The 17,883-nt window shown below is 37.3% G+C and overlaps 2 protein-coding genes across 3 annotated transcripts in view; one reads left to right on the top strand and one right to left on the bottom strand.

Moving 5' to 3' along the window:
• The window catches only part of LOC149080697 (serine/threonine-protein kinase 32C-like), a 135,443-nt gene that overhangs the window by 110,829 nt on the left and 6,731 nt on the right, over positions 1–17,883 (bottom strand). The gene's annotated exons all lie outside the window — the stretch shown is intronic.
• LOC149080695 (uncharacterized) overlaps positions 16,729–17,883 on the top strand; it is an 82,944-nt gene continuing 81,789 nt past the window's right edge. The window contains exon 1 of one of the 2 annotated variants that reach the window (XM_089239910.1): positions 16,729–16,870. In XM_089239910.1, the coding sequence (XP_089096036.1) occupies positions 16,807–16,870 (64 nt within the window). In that variant the 5' untranslated portion in view covers positions 16,729–16,806. The remainder of the gene's footprint in view (positions 16,871–17,883) is intronic. The other variant, XM_089239909.1, reaches the window with a different exon arrangement.

The following is a 17,883-nucleotide window of genomic DNA, read 5'->3' as shown; positions in this document are numbered from 1 at the left end:
TGCTGCGACAGCAGAGTCTGTCCAAGGAATAGGTCCTTTGTCGTTCTTCTTTTGGAATCTTTGAGGAATTCATGTAGTGATGTTTCAATGTGTGCAGCTTGCGAGAGAAAACGTCTGTAAAAGTTGAGCATGGCCAGGAAGCGTCCGAGTTCGTTGATTGTCTTGAATTTTGGGAAGTCCTGAATAACCTGAACCTTCTCTGGAAGAGGTTTCACTCCGGTCGAAGTAATAAGGCATCCTAGGAGCTTCACTTCTTCCGAGTACACATTTTGATGGGTTGAGTTGAAGGCCATGGAGCTTCAATCAGGAGAAAACTTGGTGTAGATGTTGAACGTATTCTTCTTCACTGGTTGATGCTATCAGAAGGTCGTCAAAGTAAGGGGCGTAGAAGTCGAGGCCAAAAACTACAATATCTGAGTACATGAGTCGTTGAAAGCTTTGGCCGGCATTGCGGAGGCCAAACGGCATGCAGGTGTATTCAAATAGTCCAAAAGGGGTAGTGACTGCTGTTTTTGGGATATCTTCTGGATTCATCGGGATTTTATAATATGCGCGGGTGAGATCCAGAGTTGAAAAGATTGTCTAGCCATGAAATGCTTGCGTGCAGTCTTGCAGATGTGGCACTCAATAACGGCCGTGCACAGTGATAGAATTCAAGCAAGGTAGTCTCTACATGAACACCATTCACTGTTGGCTTTGCGAACCATATGCAGAGGATTTGGCCAAGGTGATTTCGATGGTCGAATTATTCCTGCTGACATTGGAAATGCGAATTTTTTTCAAGCTATCTTCAGCAACTCAGATGACAGGCACCTAGGTTTGCAAAAGTCAGGTTGTCCTTTGGTTTCGATGTGGTGATATACTGGCCAAAGTCTTGCTTTGTTGAATACTTGAGACGGATTGGTTATCTTCGGATACTGCGCAAGAACTTCATGGAACCGATAGTCACCCAAGAGGACACTCATGGTGGTGGCGACAAGAGTGAGCTAAGTGGTTTGCCAGAGGAAGACAGGTTAGTGTTACCATCAATGCGGTGAGAGTTCTTGACATCGATCAGTAGGTTGAAGTGTTGCAGGAAGTCGATCCCAACGATGGGTTGTTGGACGTCTGCAACAATGAATGTCCATGTAAAAGGACAGCACAGTTTCAGGTTAAGGGTAAGTCTTTTGATGTCAAAAGTTGTGATTTTGGAACCGTTCGCAGCAAACAGAAGCAAGTACGTTGGTGTTTTGGCCTGAGGTACGAAGTTATTCGGGAGCACCGAAATATCAGCACCTGTGTCTATGAGAAATTTTGTTTTGAAGTCTCTTCGGCCAAAACAATTCTGTTGTTATAGCGATCACTGTTGTGGCCGGTAACCGATTGCTGTTTCTGTTTTCCGACTGGGCATGGTGTAGTAGTAGGCACATAGAAGATTGCATTTCTTAGCTCTTAAACCGAAATTTGCATGCTAAAACGCGTACCGTTCTCTGGCTCCTTGTACTGTCGATTTCTTGAGCTGCTCCTTCGGCGGAAGTGGGGGCTGCGATCATAGCCGCGAGAATCATAGACGACAGCTCCATGCTTCATCTGCGTTAGCTCGCTCATCTGCTTGGTAAGTTGTGCCACTTGTCTCTTCAATTCTGATTGTTGTGGTGGCACCTGTATTGCAGTGATATTTGCTGGAAGGATCAGGTAACAAATTTTGTCGACGATTTCTGCAAGATGGTTGAGGTCATCTACTAATTTCCAGAATGGATGGGTTTCATTGCTACACGCGGGAGATTTGTAGCGCTGGTGCGGGCAAATTTTGGTCGTCGGTCTGAAGCATAGTTGAGAGGGAAGATATGATGCTAAATGATAAAAATAATGCGGAATAAAATCACAGGTAGCTTTCTTTTAAACGTCCAACTTGTCCTTACGCCATGAAGAAAAAAAAATTGAAGCTTACGACGATGTTGAAACTTGTCGCATGCAGAAACACGGAAAGGTCACCATTGTAGGAAGTGGGAGGTATTGATGACTCCAAGATGTTCAGAAAGAAAAATTAATTTTAATTGGTTAAAGATATTTAATTGTATTATAACATAATTAGAATCGCCTCCGCGACACTAGACACAGATGCACATCTGCTCCAGTGTCTCAAGATAATAATAACAATAACGTGTAGCCATCGAGTCGAGTTTTACACTTCGTAACGAAAAAGGGAAAATATACTATGAGGATGGAAGTACGCTGTGGTATGGCGACGCTATCTAACGAGTGAAAAATGAACTTGAACGTTTGCTGAGAGCGTCGGCACATCGCACATTCTTTCAATCATTCACATGCTCGCACACTGTTCTGATCACTTACATGATTGTACACTGTTCTGATCACTTACATGATTGTACACTGTTCTGATCACTTACATGATTGTACACTGTTCTGATCACTCACATGCTTGCACACGCTCTAGGCCATTCTTTTGGTCGCTCACTGACATGGTTCCTTGCTTTATATGTCAGTCTTTAAATCATTTACACGTTTATTCATGCTTTAGATCACTCTTTAGATCATTTCCACGTTTATATATGCTTTAGATCACTCTTTTTAGACATTCCTATACTTTCACACTTTTTTGGTCACTCTTTTGGTCATTCACTGCCTCAGTCTCTTGCTGTCTACGCAGAGGCGGACTTATTGAGGGCTATACATAGTCCCATTATACTAGTTTTCTTGGCCACTCATTCCTCTAATTTGGCACCCCTCTGAACTTGCCGCTCTAGGCTATAGCCCACTAAGCCCCCTCGTAAATACGTCACTGAGCATGAGGCTTCCAATCATCAAAATGCAACTACATGATTTCGTCAAACAGTATAGTGCTGCCATCTATTTTTCGAACTTTGGCTGAAGTGTAATGATTGAAGATCTGTACCGTTATATTAGAGGACTGTGTCTGCACAAGCAGAAAAAAGAATGATTTTTCTTTTTCATTTATTGTTTTTAAGATTTTCAATTTTAATGGGGAAGTTTGTTTTCCAGATACCCTGTAATTTCTATAATTTCTAATTACTTAGTTGTGTGTTTTACTTTTGATTAGTGAGTGAGTACATGGATAATAAGTAGCACAGCCAAGAGTTAAGGTGTGTTTATGTTTGACATATATTTATATATATATTTATTTACGTCGCGGAAGAATAAAATAAATTTATTTTAAGACGTTCAAATTTTTTAAAATCTTTCGGACTCGCTAGCTGTCTTACGTGCACAGTTTGGGAACCATTGTTTTCCAGGAAACAGACAACCAATGGCTCGCGGACTAAATGCGGCTCTTGGATTCATCTGATGTGGCCCGCGACCTCCAACCTAAATTTTATAAAAATAAATTAAGCGACACATTTACAGATGACCTAAATGACCCGCGGTGTTGTCCCACATCACTTAAGTGGCCCGTGGCAATTTTCCAGATCATTTAAGAGTTCAGTGACATATTCACAGATGATTTAAGTGACCCGCGGCATATTTACGTAATGCTTGTGCGACCCACGGCACATTTACAGATCATTTAAATGACACGCGGTGCAATTTCACATCACTCAAGTGGTCCGTGGCACATCACCAGATCACCACTTGAGAAACCAGCGGCACAGTTCCAGATCACTCAAGCAGCTGCCGACACATTTACTGAACACTTTACCCTTTAAGCGGTTTTTAAAATTTTCCTGATCCTCATTATAACTCTCTTATTGGAAAGAAAAGCGTGTTAAGATCCCGAGATATTTCAGGGTGACCGAAATGAAGCAGCTCAAGTTTGACGAGATATCTCGGGATTGCCGCTGTAAGGCTTAAATGACCCGCAACATATTTATAGCTCGCTTAAGTAACCCGCGGCACATTTTCGGACTATTTAATTTAAGTGATCTGTGGCACATTTACAGATCAAGTTTCACTTAAGAGTTGCCCGTGGCACGTTTTCAAACCTGTGAAGTGGCCCACACTTTCCTAAAGGTTGATCACCCTTGATCATATGATATTAACGATATTTATCATATCTGAATTTATCACGGGAAGAAAGGACAACTTCCTCTGAGAGTCCGATTTTGAATTTTCATGAAAAAACGTTCGTTTCTATTTTTTGACCTACCCGTAGTTGCTTCGTAGTCGTGTTGCCACAAAAATTCCTGCCATCCAGTTCCAACTCTTCATAATTATCGCGAAGTGACTTCAAAAACTTTTCTAGAGAATCAATCAGATCCACTACAGTACTTTCTTAAGGTCAACTTCAACTCCTTGTAAAATTTTATTTTTACTGTCAAGTTATAATATTTGTATAGGGGGAAGTCAGAAAGAATCAACCGATTTTAAAATATTTTTATATATTTTTAAATATTAAAAACCCAGAACGATGCCTAGTATGTGAATGCATAGGGGTGATGTCTATATTTTAGATTATAAACAATGTAATTGTACGAACAATGCACGTGTAAAGGGACCTTTATAACGCTAGCGTGTCGTTTATGAAGCTCTTTTGATGAAGAAGTAGTCATTGAAAAATATTGGGAGGGCTTAAAAATATCGGAAAGAGGGACGGCGGGGGGTGGGTTAATATTATTGTGGGGAGTACACCGGGTACCCGCTATAATAGAAAATACTGCTGTAGTGGAAAAATAATTTTGTATAATAAAGCAAGGGTGTCTGTGCCATCCATGGTTGTACCACCACAACCATGAAAATGTTATGAATATTCAAAATAATATAACAAATTTACTAAAATTATTCTTCCTTCAAAAGGATCCCGAAAATATTTTTCCAATTCACCCTCCGTTTGGTAACGGTGCCCCTGAGTTTGCTCAACATTTGCGATGGGCAAGAAACATATGCTGTTCTAACTTGCGACTCTGTTGATGACACCAGCAGCAAGAATCGAAGCTAAAACACATGTGGGTAGTTTTAAATCTCATAATAAAACAGTTCTGCCAATAAAATATCGAAAAATAATTTGATTTCATTCATCATTGATTACGGAAATTAAAGCACATTCATTAACAAAAAAATATCAGGAATGTTGCGGAAAACGAGACATGATCCATCGATATGATGACAGGGGGGGGGGGAGCGGTCGCCGTTTTTTTTTCTTGCCGAAAGGGAGTCGCGCATGAGCGGAGATACGGGGGGGGCGTGGGGGGCCCCCCAGAGTCAAACGTGGAGTCGACTTATCTAATGTATATATGTATAGATGAATTGACATCATCATCATCGTGCCCCCCCCCCCCAGCAATAATGACCTTGCCCCTCCCCCAGACTTCCAAGTCAATTTCCGCCTATGAAGTCGCGCTTCAAAAAGTTTGGGAACCACTGCTTACACTAATACAGGCGATACCATCTGTGGATCGATGTCAGAAGCAAACGCTGCGCTGGACCGTAATATCGCCACGAGAACAGCAGAAGTCAATTAGGTACAGTCACCATCATCGTGATATCTTGATCGTGGTGGTATCATGACTATCACGGCGGCGACCATCGATGGTGGCGGTACAGTCTGGGTTGTGGCGGTGTAATACACTGTCATCTGAGACGATAATTGTTACGGATACAATATAGGATGCAATGGGATCACTCAAGAACAAAAGTAATGAGAGAAAAAAATTGAGCGGGGAGAACAGAAGTTTTTTTGGGAAACTAAATGATTTAACTCTTTACAGGTGTCGATCGAACCTAGTTCTAGCAACTTAAAAGTAAAATATCTGTGATTAGCCTTTTGGTTAGAATTTTTGTGATGAGATTTCAATCTTCGATGCATTTTTCTGAAATATGTATATATGCAGCATTCAAGATGTAAACTGAAGAGCCAAAAAAACTGGTAGAGGCATGCGTATGCCAATAAAGAGATATGGAACCAATCAGAGTACGGCGCTGCGGTCGGCAACGCCTATATAACACAACAAGTGTCTGGCATAGTTGTTAGATCGGTTACTGCTGCTACAATGGCAGGTTATCGAGATTTAAGTGAGTTTGAACGTGGTGTTATAGTCAGCGCACGAGAGATGGGACATAGCATCTCCGAGGTAGCGATGAAATTTGGATTTTCACGTACGACCATTTCACGAGTGTACCGTGAATATCGGAAATCCGGTAAAAAATTAAATCTACGACATCGCTGCGGCCGGAAAAAGATCATGCCAGAACGGGACTTGAATGATCTTGTTTTATAACGTTTTGTGATGTCCCAAGTTTCAGCGAAAAATGAATAACAGCAGCCAATTAAATTTTTAGTATTCAATTAGCTTCAATTGACACTTTTAACCAATTTAACAGATTTCAACAACCAAATTGATACTATTGCTGAAATTCATACACAATGGAAATGAAATATACCTCCGGTTTCATTTTTTTAGTACGTATTATTTCTGTCATGGTGCTTAAGAAAGTTTATCTTGGAACAACTCGTGAGCCGTTGATTCTAGAGGCAATTTCCAATTGGGAGGAAATAGTATCCAAATAACGTGTAGAGCTCAAATACGCCATTCATATTGGTAAGGAGTTGTATAGTTATCAAAATATAAAATGAACTTTTTATTTTGTCACCCCAACCTAAAAACCCAATTAAAAAATTATTTCTGTCTTTCCTGAACAAAACAAAACAAAAAATTCCATGTTTCTTCGAATGTAATATTCTCTAAAATATTTGAATTCGAAAATCGCTGAAAATGAGGGAAGGAACAGCTAACGAAGCACAGAATGATCTGTTAGTTTATCCGGTTTTGTTTTTTTCAGCGGTTTTTGAATTAAAATATCTCAGAAAATAAGCGGCACCGCAAACGGACCAGCACTGAAAAAGATTGGTTTTATTGGCTCAGAAGAGACAGGGCAACAACTTTCTCTGCTTGGGTGTTTTAGGACAGGGTGACGAAATCAAGTTTTTTCTTTTCTTTTTTTTAATAACTGTACAACCCCTTGCAATATGAATGACGTATCTGAGGTCTGCACGTTATTTGGATACGTTTTTCTCATTTGCAAGTATACGTCTAGAATCAACGATTCGCGAGTTAATCCAGGATAAAAGGACACCCTGTATATATTTTTCTTATTCAACCATGTATTCATGTATTTTCATGGATTTCTTTTTACAAATTTTGATAGAGAGAGAGAGGAAAAAATGAGGTAGACAGATTGAGATTTTTAGACGAAACCCTCATTTCAAACTTGACCCTTTAGGTTAACGAACTTTACATAATAAAGTTTCACTTGGTGTACTTGCAACTTTACACGAAGTCTTTTCACCTCGCTCTGCATGGCAGACCAGTTTTTATATTCAGTTTCAGACGGAACATTCTATTTAGTAATAGATGGTGACGGAACTTTTTCCAAAACTCTTCTTTTCACATGCTCTGATTCTTTCGTTAAAGATAACATTTCAAAGCTCGTTTGTTTCTTTCGTTTTTACGTTTTGATTTTGTCTCTCTTTTGCTAAACAACCGATTGAATGAATCTGATATTCTCTATATATACATATATACTACGGAAAACAACAACTCAACAAAGAGTTGTTCTCGGTTTTAAGGCTGGCTCTTCATTTTAGAAGATAAGGATATGGGCGTAATGTGATTTTTAATAGTTGAAAGTAATTTCAAATTAGCATTGATGAAAGATTTTTAATCATGGATAATATTATCATTCGGGTATTGTTATTGCTTTTCCGGGAACGAAAAAAACCAATATCGCAACATGGGTAAATTCGATTATAGTTATCAGGACTTCGGATAATGTCATCAACTTCTTTTTTTTCCTTCGAAAGTTTTTTTTGTGTTCTCTCCTTGTTGATAAACATGTCGTAATCGGTCCGTACTATTCCCTGTGATCTATATACGCGTGGAACTGCTTTTGTGTGTGTGCAATGGCCTTCCTATAATGAAGGACGGAAAACAAAGTACTTTCTTTCAGTTCTTGATCAGTTTCTTTCAGTTGACCAGATTCAAAATTTTTTTTCTGAGAGAGAATATGTGTTCCACATTATATACATAAAAAAATAACGTAATTCGTGATATATACATTAAACAGTTCCATTCTAACGCCTCACAATTTCTGAATAACAAAAATGTCGAATTTTAGCTTAATGAGAAAAAAATAAGTCCCGTTTTAGAATTTAGAAAAATGGAACGATTGAGCATTTTGCAGCCAGTTATGTAGGAAAGAAAAATAGAGTTGTTCAGTTTTACTAATATCCGTTTACCATACGTCCCGTCCGACCAAACATGATGCATGATCACAGTATTTTTAAACGGAATTTTCTTCGGATATAGTTAGGCTATATCCGAAAGGGTTATTATTCGGCTATTGTTATCAGAAATCCCGAGTACCGTTATGATCACATTTAGCAGCGTGTACTGTACTTTCTTTATGCTACTAAAATGCCAAAAAAATGAGGAAAGGAATTAGTATAATGGTTTTGTTTTCTTTGGCCATGTATTTTTTTTACAATATATATTCAATATGCACTGGACCTGGAGGGTTAAAAGGCACATACGCGTTTTCTTACTTGTACTCTTGTTGTTCTGATGTTTGTAGTGTGTTGGATGAAAGAATACACACAGAATGCTCTTCCAGAGGTTCAATTTATTCTAGATTTGAAAGTAAAAAATGTCTGATTTAAAATACTTATTTTTATGATTAGAAATCTTTTGAACATAACACAATTAACGTGCATGGCTAATGTGCATCGTTACCATCTTTACGCCCTAACAACACTCGGCACGGTGGCAGATTACGCGTGTCTAAGCTCCGCCCAGGATAATAAGAATATAGATCTTGACATTCTCAGGTTGGCTTTGTTACAACAATTATCATTTTAGAATTTTAATTCAATGAACCTATAGGAAATTGGCTTTCCTTATGAAAATACAAATACAAGGCCACAACAGGAAAAATGCCCAACGAGGTGGCTGAGAAAAAGATGCCCATAATAAATATGGATGTCATATATTATGGATAGCTCCTCAATTTACCCCAACATGTTTATCGTACTTTTTTTTAAACGTGTCAATTGTGTTACAATTTACTACCTCCGGGGGTAAGCTATTCCATTTATTAACAACCCTATTAGAGAAAATTATGGTGTCGCCCCCCTCTGCGACACCATAACCTTGCATTGTCCCTTACCAATCGATACTGTTTTTTTTTTTCAAACCGAGCACAACGCAGGTCTATCGCCATAGGCTATTTACTACCTAATGAGTTGTGCCGGAAGTGTAAGTGTGTGTGTACCTAACAGTCTGAGAGCGTATCTAGTGTTGTGTATGATTTTTCAGTGCTGCCATCTATATCTCAGAAGTGGAGTGAGTGATGTGTAGTGATTAAATATTTGTACTGTTAGTAGGACTGTTGCTCCCTGTGGCGAGACTTTTTAACGGGGAGATCGGCTCGTATTTGCACCTTGAAGTTGGGAACCACAGAAAACCAACTTCAGCCGACCACCACTGTGGTGACGGTGGGACTCGAACCCGGGTCCCCGCGTTGCGAGTCCGTCACTATGACCACTCGACCACCACAGCGGCTACCAATCGATACTGGTGTCTCCTTGTAAAAGCTGTCGATTGACGGTGTACTAATAATTCATGGTCCATCCTACCCATCCCGCTGAAAATTTTGAACACTTTAATCATATCTCCCCAACATCTGCGTTCATCCAATGTAAACATATTCAAAAAATGAAGTCTCTCTTCATAACTCAAGCCGCGTGTGCCAACGAGGACACGCGTAGCTCTTCTCTGCTCCCCTTCAACCAAGTCTATGTCCCTCTGCAGGTATGGTCTCCAAAACCTTACAGCATACTCCAGTCCAGGGCGAACTAAACCTCGAAAAAGCGGAAGAATGACTTTAGGAGAACGCGAAGAGACCTTTTTGAAAATGAGACCAACCAAGCATTCTATTCGCTTTTTTGACCACCGCTGAACAATGTTCAGAAAACCTAAGCCGCTCGTCAATGAGAATTACCAAATCGGTGACACTAGCTGCATCCCGGATAGTGACAGACACCATTCAACTCGTAAGAGAACCGTGGGTTGGTGAAACCAGAATGAGCGACCGTGCAGTCAACGCTAAACGTTATCCCAGCGGTTCTCAACCTTAATTGAATTGCAAAGCCATGTTTAATATACAATTTTTATGGGAGAATCCCGTAGACCTCACTCTTTTTTTAATTTATTTATGAAACTTACTGATTTGGTTTATTTTTCTAGAGCGGTTGCGGGGCCCCAAGAGTTCCACGAAGTATCGGTTGAGACCCACTGGTAATGGCTGATGGGATAATAATTATCCCATCATGAATCTATTACCTTGATTCTTGCTCAATCATTATAAGTTCCGCGATTTACTGTGATGTAATACGATGTACCGTGTTTTATAAGGCAAATGGATACAATGTAGAGACGAGGATCTTTGGAAAGAAAATTCAGAGGCCTCTGCAGTAAATCAAACCCCCGTCCACTCGTGATCCGGGAGAGAGTACCAACCAATACACAATAAAAGCACTGACAATGTCGTTCCTAGCAGCATATATACGCTGAACAGGACGGAGAAATGGACAGTCTGACAATCAATTGACGTTTTAGTTACGTCTATTTTAAATTTGAAGTTATTTGGTTCAGTGTTACAATGCCTCTTGAGTTGTTATTGATAGATCGTGATCCTGTTTATATATATATTAGGGTGGATCGAAAAATCGAAATGTGGGTAAAAGAATCGGCTTGGGGTGCAAAAGTTGTCTTTTAAGCATACTAGCATAAATGCAAAATTTTTTCAATTTCAATTAATTTCTTCCGGTGCCCCAAGGCTTAAATATTTGCCAAAAATCGATTTTTATGCAAATTTTGAATAATAAAAAAAAAAGAGTAAAATAATCTATTTCACAGGGAAAATAGTATAGGCAGAGAATGAAAAATAATTTATTGTTTATTATTAAATGTATAAAATTATTTAGTATAGTAAAAGTTGGAAGGAATGGGGAAAATATTCATGCCGCATACCCACAAGCAGTTGAAAGATGTATTCGCCTAGTGTCTGAGCCGTCGGAAAGTGTGTGTGTGAAGAGACACGGCTTCATATTGAATAGGATAAAATCAGGAAGCCATATCAATCATTTTAATACCATAAAGCATTACAACAAATATGTAAATCGTCAAATTAATACAATTAACAAAGCCATTATATAAGTTCAATTTTTAGAAGTTTTATGATTTATTGATTTCATTTTTAAATTTATACTTCATGTATTATTATAAAATTATTATTGTCTATAAGTTTATACTTTATTACCTGAATACTCTGCAAAATTTATAAACATTTTTCATTAATTTACAATTTTTAATACATTTTCATAAAAGTGTGAATTTTAAATATTTTTGAGGCCCTTGGGACACCGGAAGGTATGAATGGATTTCAATAAAAAAATTACGCAAACTAATACACCCAAGACACCACTTTCTCACCCCAAGCCGAAAGTAATTTCGAAAAAAAAAAAAATTCCTATACTTTTCGATCCACCCTAATATACTATATGCCTGTTGAGTGAAACAATTCGGTCAGTCGACGCTGATCACGTCCATATAGAGGGTTTTACAACCACGTTTCATCAAAGTTGACTGAAAAATTTGTCGTAAACGAAGGAAAAAAAATCTGATTTTGGAAATTCATTGCTTTGCCGAAATTTTTGTACTCACGTTACATGACATCCCTGGAAATCTCTCGAAAATCAAAACGTCGCCTGTACCGTGAAAATGTCATGGCCATGTCACGATCCTTAACTGCTAGACCCCACTGAAATTCACTTAAAATGTAATAATTTTGACGTGGAATCTGCTATACAAATTTCTGCTGATATCTGTCATATTTCGCGTGTTTCAAATGTCTCCCTGTGTCTCGAAAATATTTTTAGAGAAAATTAGTGCAAATACATATATAAATGCGAATGAAACATCGGGAATCTTCTGCCGAAAAATGTCATTTAACTTTGATTTATAGCGGAAAGATTGCATAAACGGTAACGGAGCATTATATGCAAATGGATGAAGTTCACGCTGCCTCCATCATAACGGTTTGTTATGTAAGAGATATTCAAATTTTTAGCTATGACTCAAAAATGTCTAAGCGACACTGTATGTGTATGAATACTGTAGCTTGAATGAGCTATTGCAAAAAATTCTAAATATTATTCCCGAGAGTGGCTAACAATTCGGTTCGAACAAACTCCGAAACATTGCAGCTGCGAAAAGTATTATTGAAAGCACCAACGCGCACATTATATGCTAAAAAAAGTGCACCCGTCAAAGAAATCTTACAACACATAAATAATATCCAGTAGTTTAGTTTGCACTGATACTATTGATATATTAAGGATTTGCATTTGAAATACGTGTATAAAAAAAATGTTTAGTTATTCATATCAAAATACACGTAATTCATTTTTTGTTGACTTTTCCTTCAACTGAGAAACAGAGCATTCCAAGAATAAGACAAAATTATTGATCAAGTTTTAAATTCTTAAATTTATAATAAAACTGTCGCACAAAATTTGTCACAATGAAGCTTCTTATCATAAATCATATTCAATTTTCACACTCCTTAATAGATTAATATCATTCAATCTTTTTGATATATACATAAATATATGAAAAGTTATGTTGGTCATTTTGAAAAATCGTTTTATTTCTTCTTATATTGCTACAGCTCTCAAATATGTAATATGTCTGATAATGACAGCAGTTGAAATTAAATGAAATTCTGATGTTCCTCGAAGCTAAATGTTCAAGTTAATTAACGGTATTTTTAAAGAATGAAAAAGAAACCAGAAAAGTATCTTAAATAAGCCGGTTCCTTCAATGTTGACCTAAATATTGAATGCACATAAACGGTGTGGTCTACGAACCACAAACCTGGTTTTTAAATGTCATCAATCTGGAAGAAGTGGTCAAGTTTATATATGTTTCTTTGAAAACATTTATTACAGAAGTAAAAATCATGAAAGAGTCGTAAAATACAGTGAAACCTGTATAAAACGGAAGGTCAAGAGACTAGAATTATTTTCCGTTCCAGACAGGTTTCCGTTTTATAGAGGTGCACATAAAAATATATGCAGTGATTTATTTCGATATCGTTTACGAAATTTAAGTTTTGAGAACATCACCCTAACTTCTATAAACCAACGTCATACATATCATTATTTTGAATTTTTTCATGTTTGCTGTTTCAAATAACACACTATACATTTGAAATTTCATATTTAATGCTCTAATAGTTGAAATTCAACATAAAACGTTCTCCTGAATAGCAATAGAATGAAAACTTACTTTTGTCAAAAATGAGAATTTTTAATACAGTGAAATCTCGATTTAACGATATTCTGTGGACCAAGGAAAAATATCGTGTTCTATCGATTATCGCGTTATATTGACAGGAAAAATTATCCTTACGTGTGATCAAATTTATGCTGTTGTTGTCATCTTTTGTACATCTACATTGCCAATACCTTCAGAAAATGCGCTTTTATGTATTTATTCACCGCAAAAAATTGGAATTGATAAATTTATTATAAAAATTCCCTAAAAATGCATTGCCCCTGTAAGGGAGTTTACCGCATTGCACTTACGTGTCTTACACAGAAAGTACCAATACCAATAGTTTGCTTCAGCTTTCGGTGATTTTTTAGTGCAAAATATTGATGTTATCAGATGCCTTCAGAAGAAGGAAAATAAGTGACGAAGTTAAAATTGAATTCAAAACGATTTTGAGCAAAATATGAAAAAATATCGTTATAGCGGTTTCAAAAATCTCCGAAAAAAATATCGTTACAGAGGAATTTATCGCAGTAAAGGATATCGTTATATCGAGTATCGTTGTAGCGATGTTTCACTGTATTTAAAATAAAAATTGAGAAATTGCATACCTTTTAAAGAAAGAGTGACAATGTGATCAACAACTAATAACGTTTGTGAAAGAAAGAGTCTACATATCTGTAACACTTTTAAATTTTATTTTTTTACGCTTCTACGAACTTCATTTTTGTGTTCAAATTCAATACGCATTTCTTGTTGCTGGTGAAAATTACACTGAATGAAAATCTCTGAAGTAGCCGAAACACGGTATCGCTAAATTGTGAACAATAATTCAGTCTCCCTTGCGTATTACTCTCCCGAAATTATCAAACTTGTTCGAGAAATAGGAGCGTTTTCTAACAAAAGTCACCATTTCCAACATAAATGCAATGCTAAACAAGCTTTCACTAAATTTTGAATGGTAAATCCGCTTCCTCTCAAGCCCGACCCCCCAGAACAAGTTCAGATAGATAATAAGCAATCATCTTTTTTCCGAGAAGTGAAAGAGTTCGCTTAACGAAAGGGGGGGGGGGATCAGAACGACTTAACTTTCTTCCCTCCAAAGGACAAAAACTTGCACTTGGACAAAAATTCTTCCCGTTTTAGCAGGTTTTGTATCTACAAATATACTAAATAGGCCTTCCGTTTCTGCGTTAGACAGTTTCCGTCTTAAAGAGGTTTCTTATGATTGAAAAAGCATTAATTATTCAAAAGACTATATATTTTTTCCGTTTAAGACAGGTTTCCGTCTCATACAGTGTCCGTCTTAGACAGATTTCACTGTATATGTCACGGCCAAAGTCCAAAACTGGCTAGTTTGCGAATTGGTAATCCGTTTCGCAAAAGATCGGATATTGCCTATTAACTTTATTTAAATTCTTTTGTGTTGTTCTTTAAGACATCGAACTGCTAGTCGAAGGGGTTTAACGGGGTCGTCCTCCACGGTAAATGCAACGAGACGGGGTACGGAAGCCCCCCGTAGGTCCGCAACTGTAAGGAACGCGGCCATACGCGGCTCTCACTATAGTGATTATCTTCATGTTGATTCACACAAGAAACAAATCATATTGACGTCACGATTTGTGTTTTGCGTGAATCAATATAAAGATAATCACTATAGCGATGAATGTGTTCGCTTCCTACGGGGTACGCCGCGTACTCCTCGTCTCGCCACGTTAGACAATAGTAGAAAAAAACACTAATTGTTGGACATCGGCCGTAACATACAGGGTGATTCAGAAAAGATGGGAAGGAATGGAAAACTTTAAGAAGTGATAGCACACACCAATACAAACAATTGCCATCAAAGAATGCATGGTCTAACATGAAACGCAAACCCTCTAGCGCGTTTCGAAACGGCCGCTCCGCAAACGTTAAAACGACATTCCTGTTAAAATTTATCGGGAGAAAAAGAACACCACATGCATGTAAATATAACCTGGGGAAATAGAAGAAACCGTATGCAAACCTGCGTCACAGTGAATAAAAGGCGCGGACCTGCATCAGACCGGGAAGCAAGAAAGGATCCCGTTTCGCACAGTTGCCGATGCAAGCGCACAAACGTTTTCGGTTGGGCCTGTGGGGAAAACGCTCATGTACATTCGTGCTGCCTCTGGTACTTTCGCTTGCAGCTCCGTAAATGAAATGCATGTCTGCTTTTTCAGTATTACTTAAGTGCGCCATTATCCCGTACGTTACAATTGTTAGAACGGTTGCGCGCTAGAATAATTTCACAGGACTGGCGTCCACGCCTTTTATTCACTGTGACGCAGATTTGCATACGGTTTCTTCTTCTTCCGCAGGTTACATTTGCATGCATGTGGTGTTCTTTTTCTCCCGATAAATTTCAACAGGAATACCATTTTAACGTTTGCGGAGCGGCCGTTTCGAAACGCGCTAGCGCTTCATGTTAGACCATGCATTCTTTGATGACAATTGTTTGTCTTGGTGTGTACTACCACCTCTTTTTTTCCCATCTTTACTGAATCACCAGATGTCGTACACACAAACGGAAGAATGAATTTTTTTTTTGAAAAGAACCTGACCAACGACCCCCTCCCCTTTCCATTTTTCAGGATTTCATTGTTGCTGATAAAGATAAGAGCTATAAAGTTAGCGCATATGGATAATAATGTCATATTGTTTTCTCGAAGTAGCGAAATTTGCGTGTGTAGATCACACGCAAGAAATTTGGTTATAACCTAATTCACCAGTTCAGGTTGGAACATAAAATACAGCTTGGACATATTACCATCATGAAACTCAGAACGTAAAATCTCATTCAGTATTAGGAATTCATTGTTATTTGATCAAATTAATATTCGGCGTGGGTGTAAAGCACTCTTTTCAGTAAGCATTCCGATTTAATTTCATTCAAATTTTATAAGCATTTCTTCTTGTAATTTTACAATTTTTAATGATAACTGTTTGTTTGGTCCGTAAAATGAATATTTTTTTAAATATTGTTGTGTGGACGACGGGAAAAAGAAATATAAATAGATTAATTTGACATTACTAATGAAACTGAAACGTTGATTGGTAATTACTGTGGTGAGAAATATTCCTAGGACGTATTATTAGGTACGCAAAAGGTCACTTCAAGAGCCTACTTACATACAAATGACAAAATAATTCATTGGATGAATCATTAGTAATAGAATGTTTGTCTACATGTCTTTTAGGCTAGTGGTAGAGTATGAATCAAATTTCAATCAAATTGTAAGAGAAACATACTTTAATGGATCTGCAGCCAAAAACTCGCCATAACCTGTTATCGAAAATGCCAAGTGATGTATTTCACAGTCATTGTTGAGTATGATTTAAAAGTATCTCTTGGCGACGAGTTTCAGATGCCCTAAAAAAAGAATAGCGACCGCCAACTTCCGAACTAGTTTACCTGCGAGAAGCTCGTTCTCTTTTCTAGTATTAGCATCAAATATCGGATCTGTTGTCATTCAAGAAGACAGTCCGGCAAGTTTAAATGATGCCGGTCACAACTGTGGTCACGACCCTTTTTTTAGCCACTGCTGGCGCTTTCGTTGCAGGTAAGCCGCTCTTTTCAATCACTATCATTTTCCCTTTTCTTTATATATTTAGAGACAAACAAACTACATTTCAATTCAAATTTCAAAATTTAATAAAATTGTTTCACCACGAAGATAGTGACTATATGAAACTTTTACAATTTAGAATGAAGAAGAATTAAAGATCCAATATTTTTCTCACATATTCACCATGATAAATTCCCATAACTATCGCAGATGTTTCTCTATCAAAATCAAACATCACATATTACGAAGAAAATATATGCATTATTGTGCATCAAAATTAACCGTTCAAATCTTATAAAATTTAGCTATTTTAAAATCAAATTTTAAAGCAGATCGATTTGAACATTTTTAATGCATTCTCAAGTCCTTCCGCATTCATATGTATTTAATTGATGTATTTAATTTATTCTAAAATATGTATTGTTTATAATGATTCAAGAAACCTAATATCTAATGCAAGGATTCCAAAAACAATTTACGTTTATGGCACTCTAAGTAACGAGATTAGATTTTTCTTTTAAATATTTTACATCGAACTCGAGTACCTCGGCAGCAACCTAAAATTGCCATGGCACACAAGTATGGGAATCACAACTCTATTGCAACTTTTAATTCCGTATATTAATTTTATCAGCAACATATCATGCAACCCTCCCCTCCCCGACCAATCTCACGCCCCATCGTCTGGGAATCGCTGATATCAAGCACAATGTGACCAATAAACATAATATTAAACTTCTCAATGAAAACCTACGACTTCAATCAAAATTATCATGACATTTCATATTTTATATCAGTTGATACAAGATTTAAGTAGTTTTTTTTTTTTTTGATTGCTTAAGCCATTCAATTTTTAAACAATTTTTCTTTATTCTTTCGCATGAAAAAGGGAATAGAAAAGAAAAGAGTTTTAGAGAGAAGTCGTACGAACGAATCTGAAATTTCTAAAAAAAAAATAATATGGTTTTTGATGCGGAAAAGCCTTCAATCACGATGATCAAACTGTG

This window comes from Pholcus phalangioides, unplaced genomic scaffold (genome assembly GCF_987345545.1).
Source record: "Pholcus phalangioides strain wild (caught in Gottingen) unplaced genomic scaffold, Ppha-v1.0 ptg000011l_1, whole genome shotgun sequence".
Classification (NCBI taxonomy): domain Eukaryota; kingdom Metazoa; phylum Arthropoda; class Arachnida; order Araneae; family Pholcidae; genus Pholcus; species Pholcus phalangioides.
Note: the sequence above shows the minus strand (reverse complement) of the source record. Positions and strands in the feature narration are given on the sequence as shown.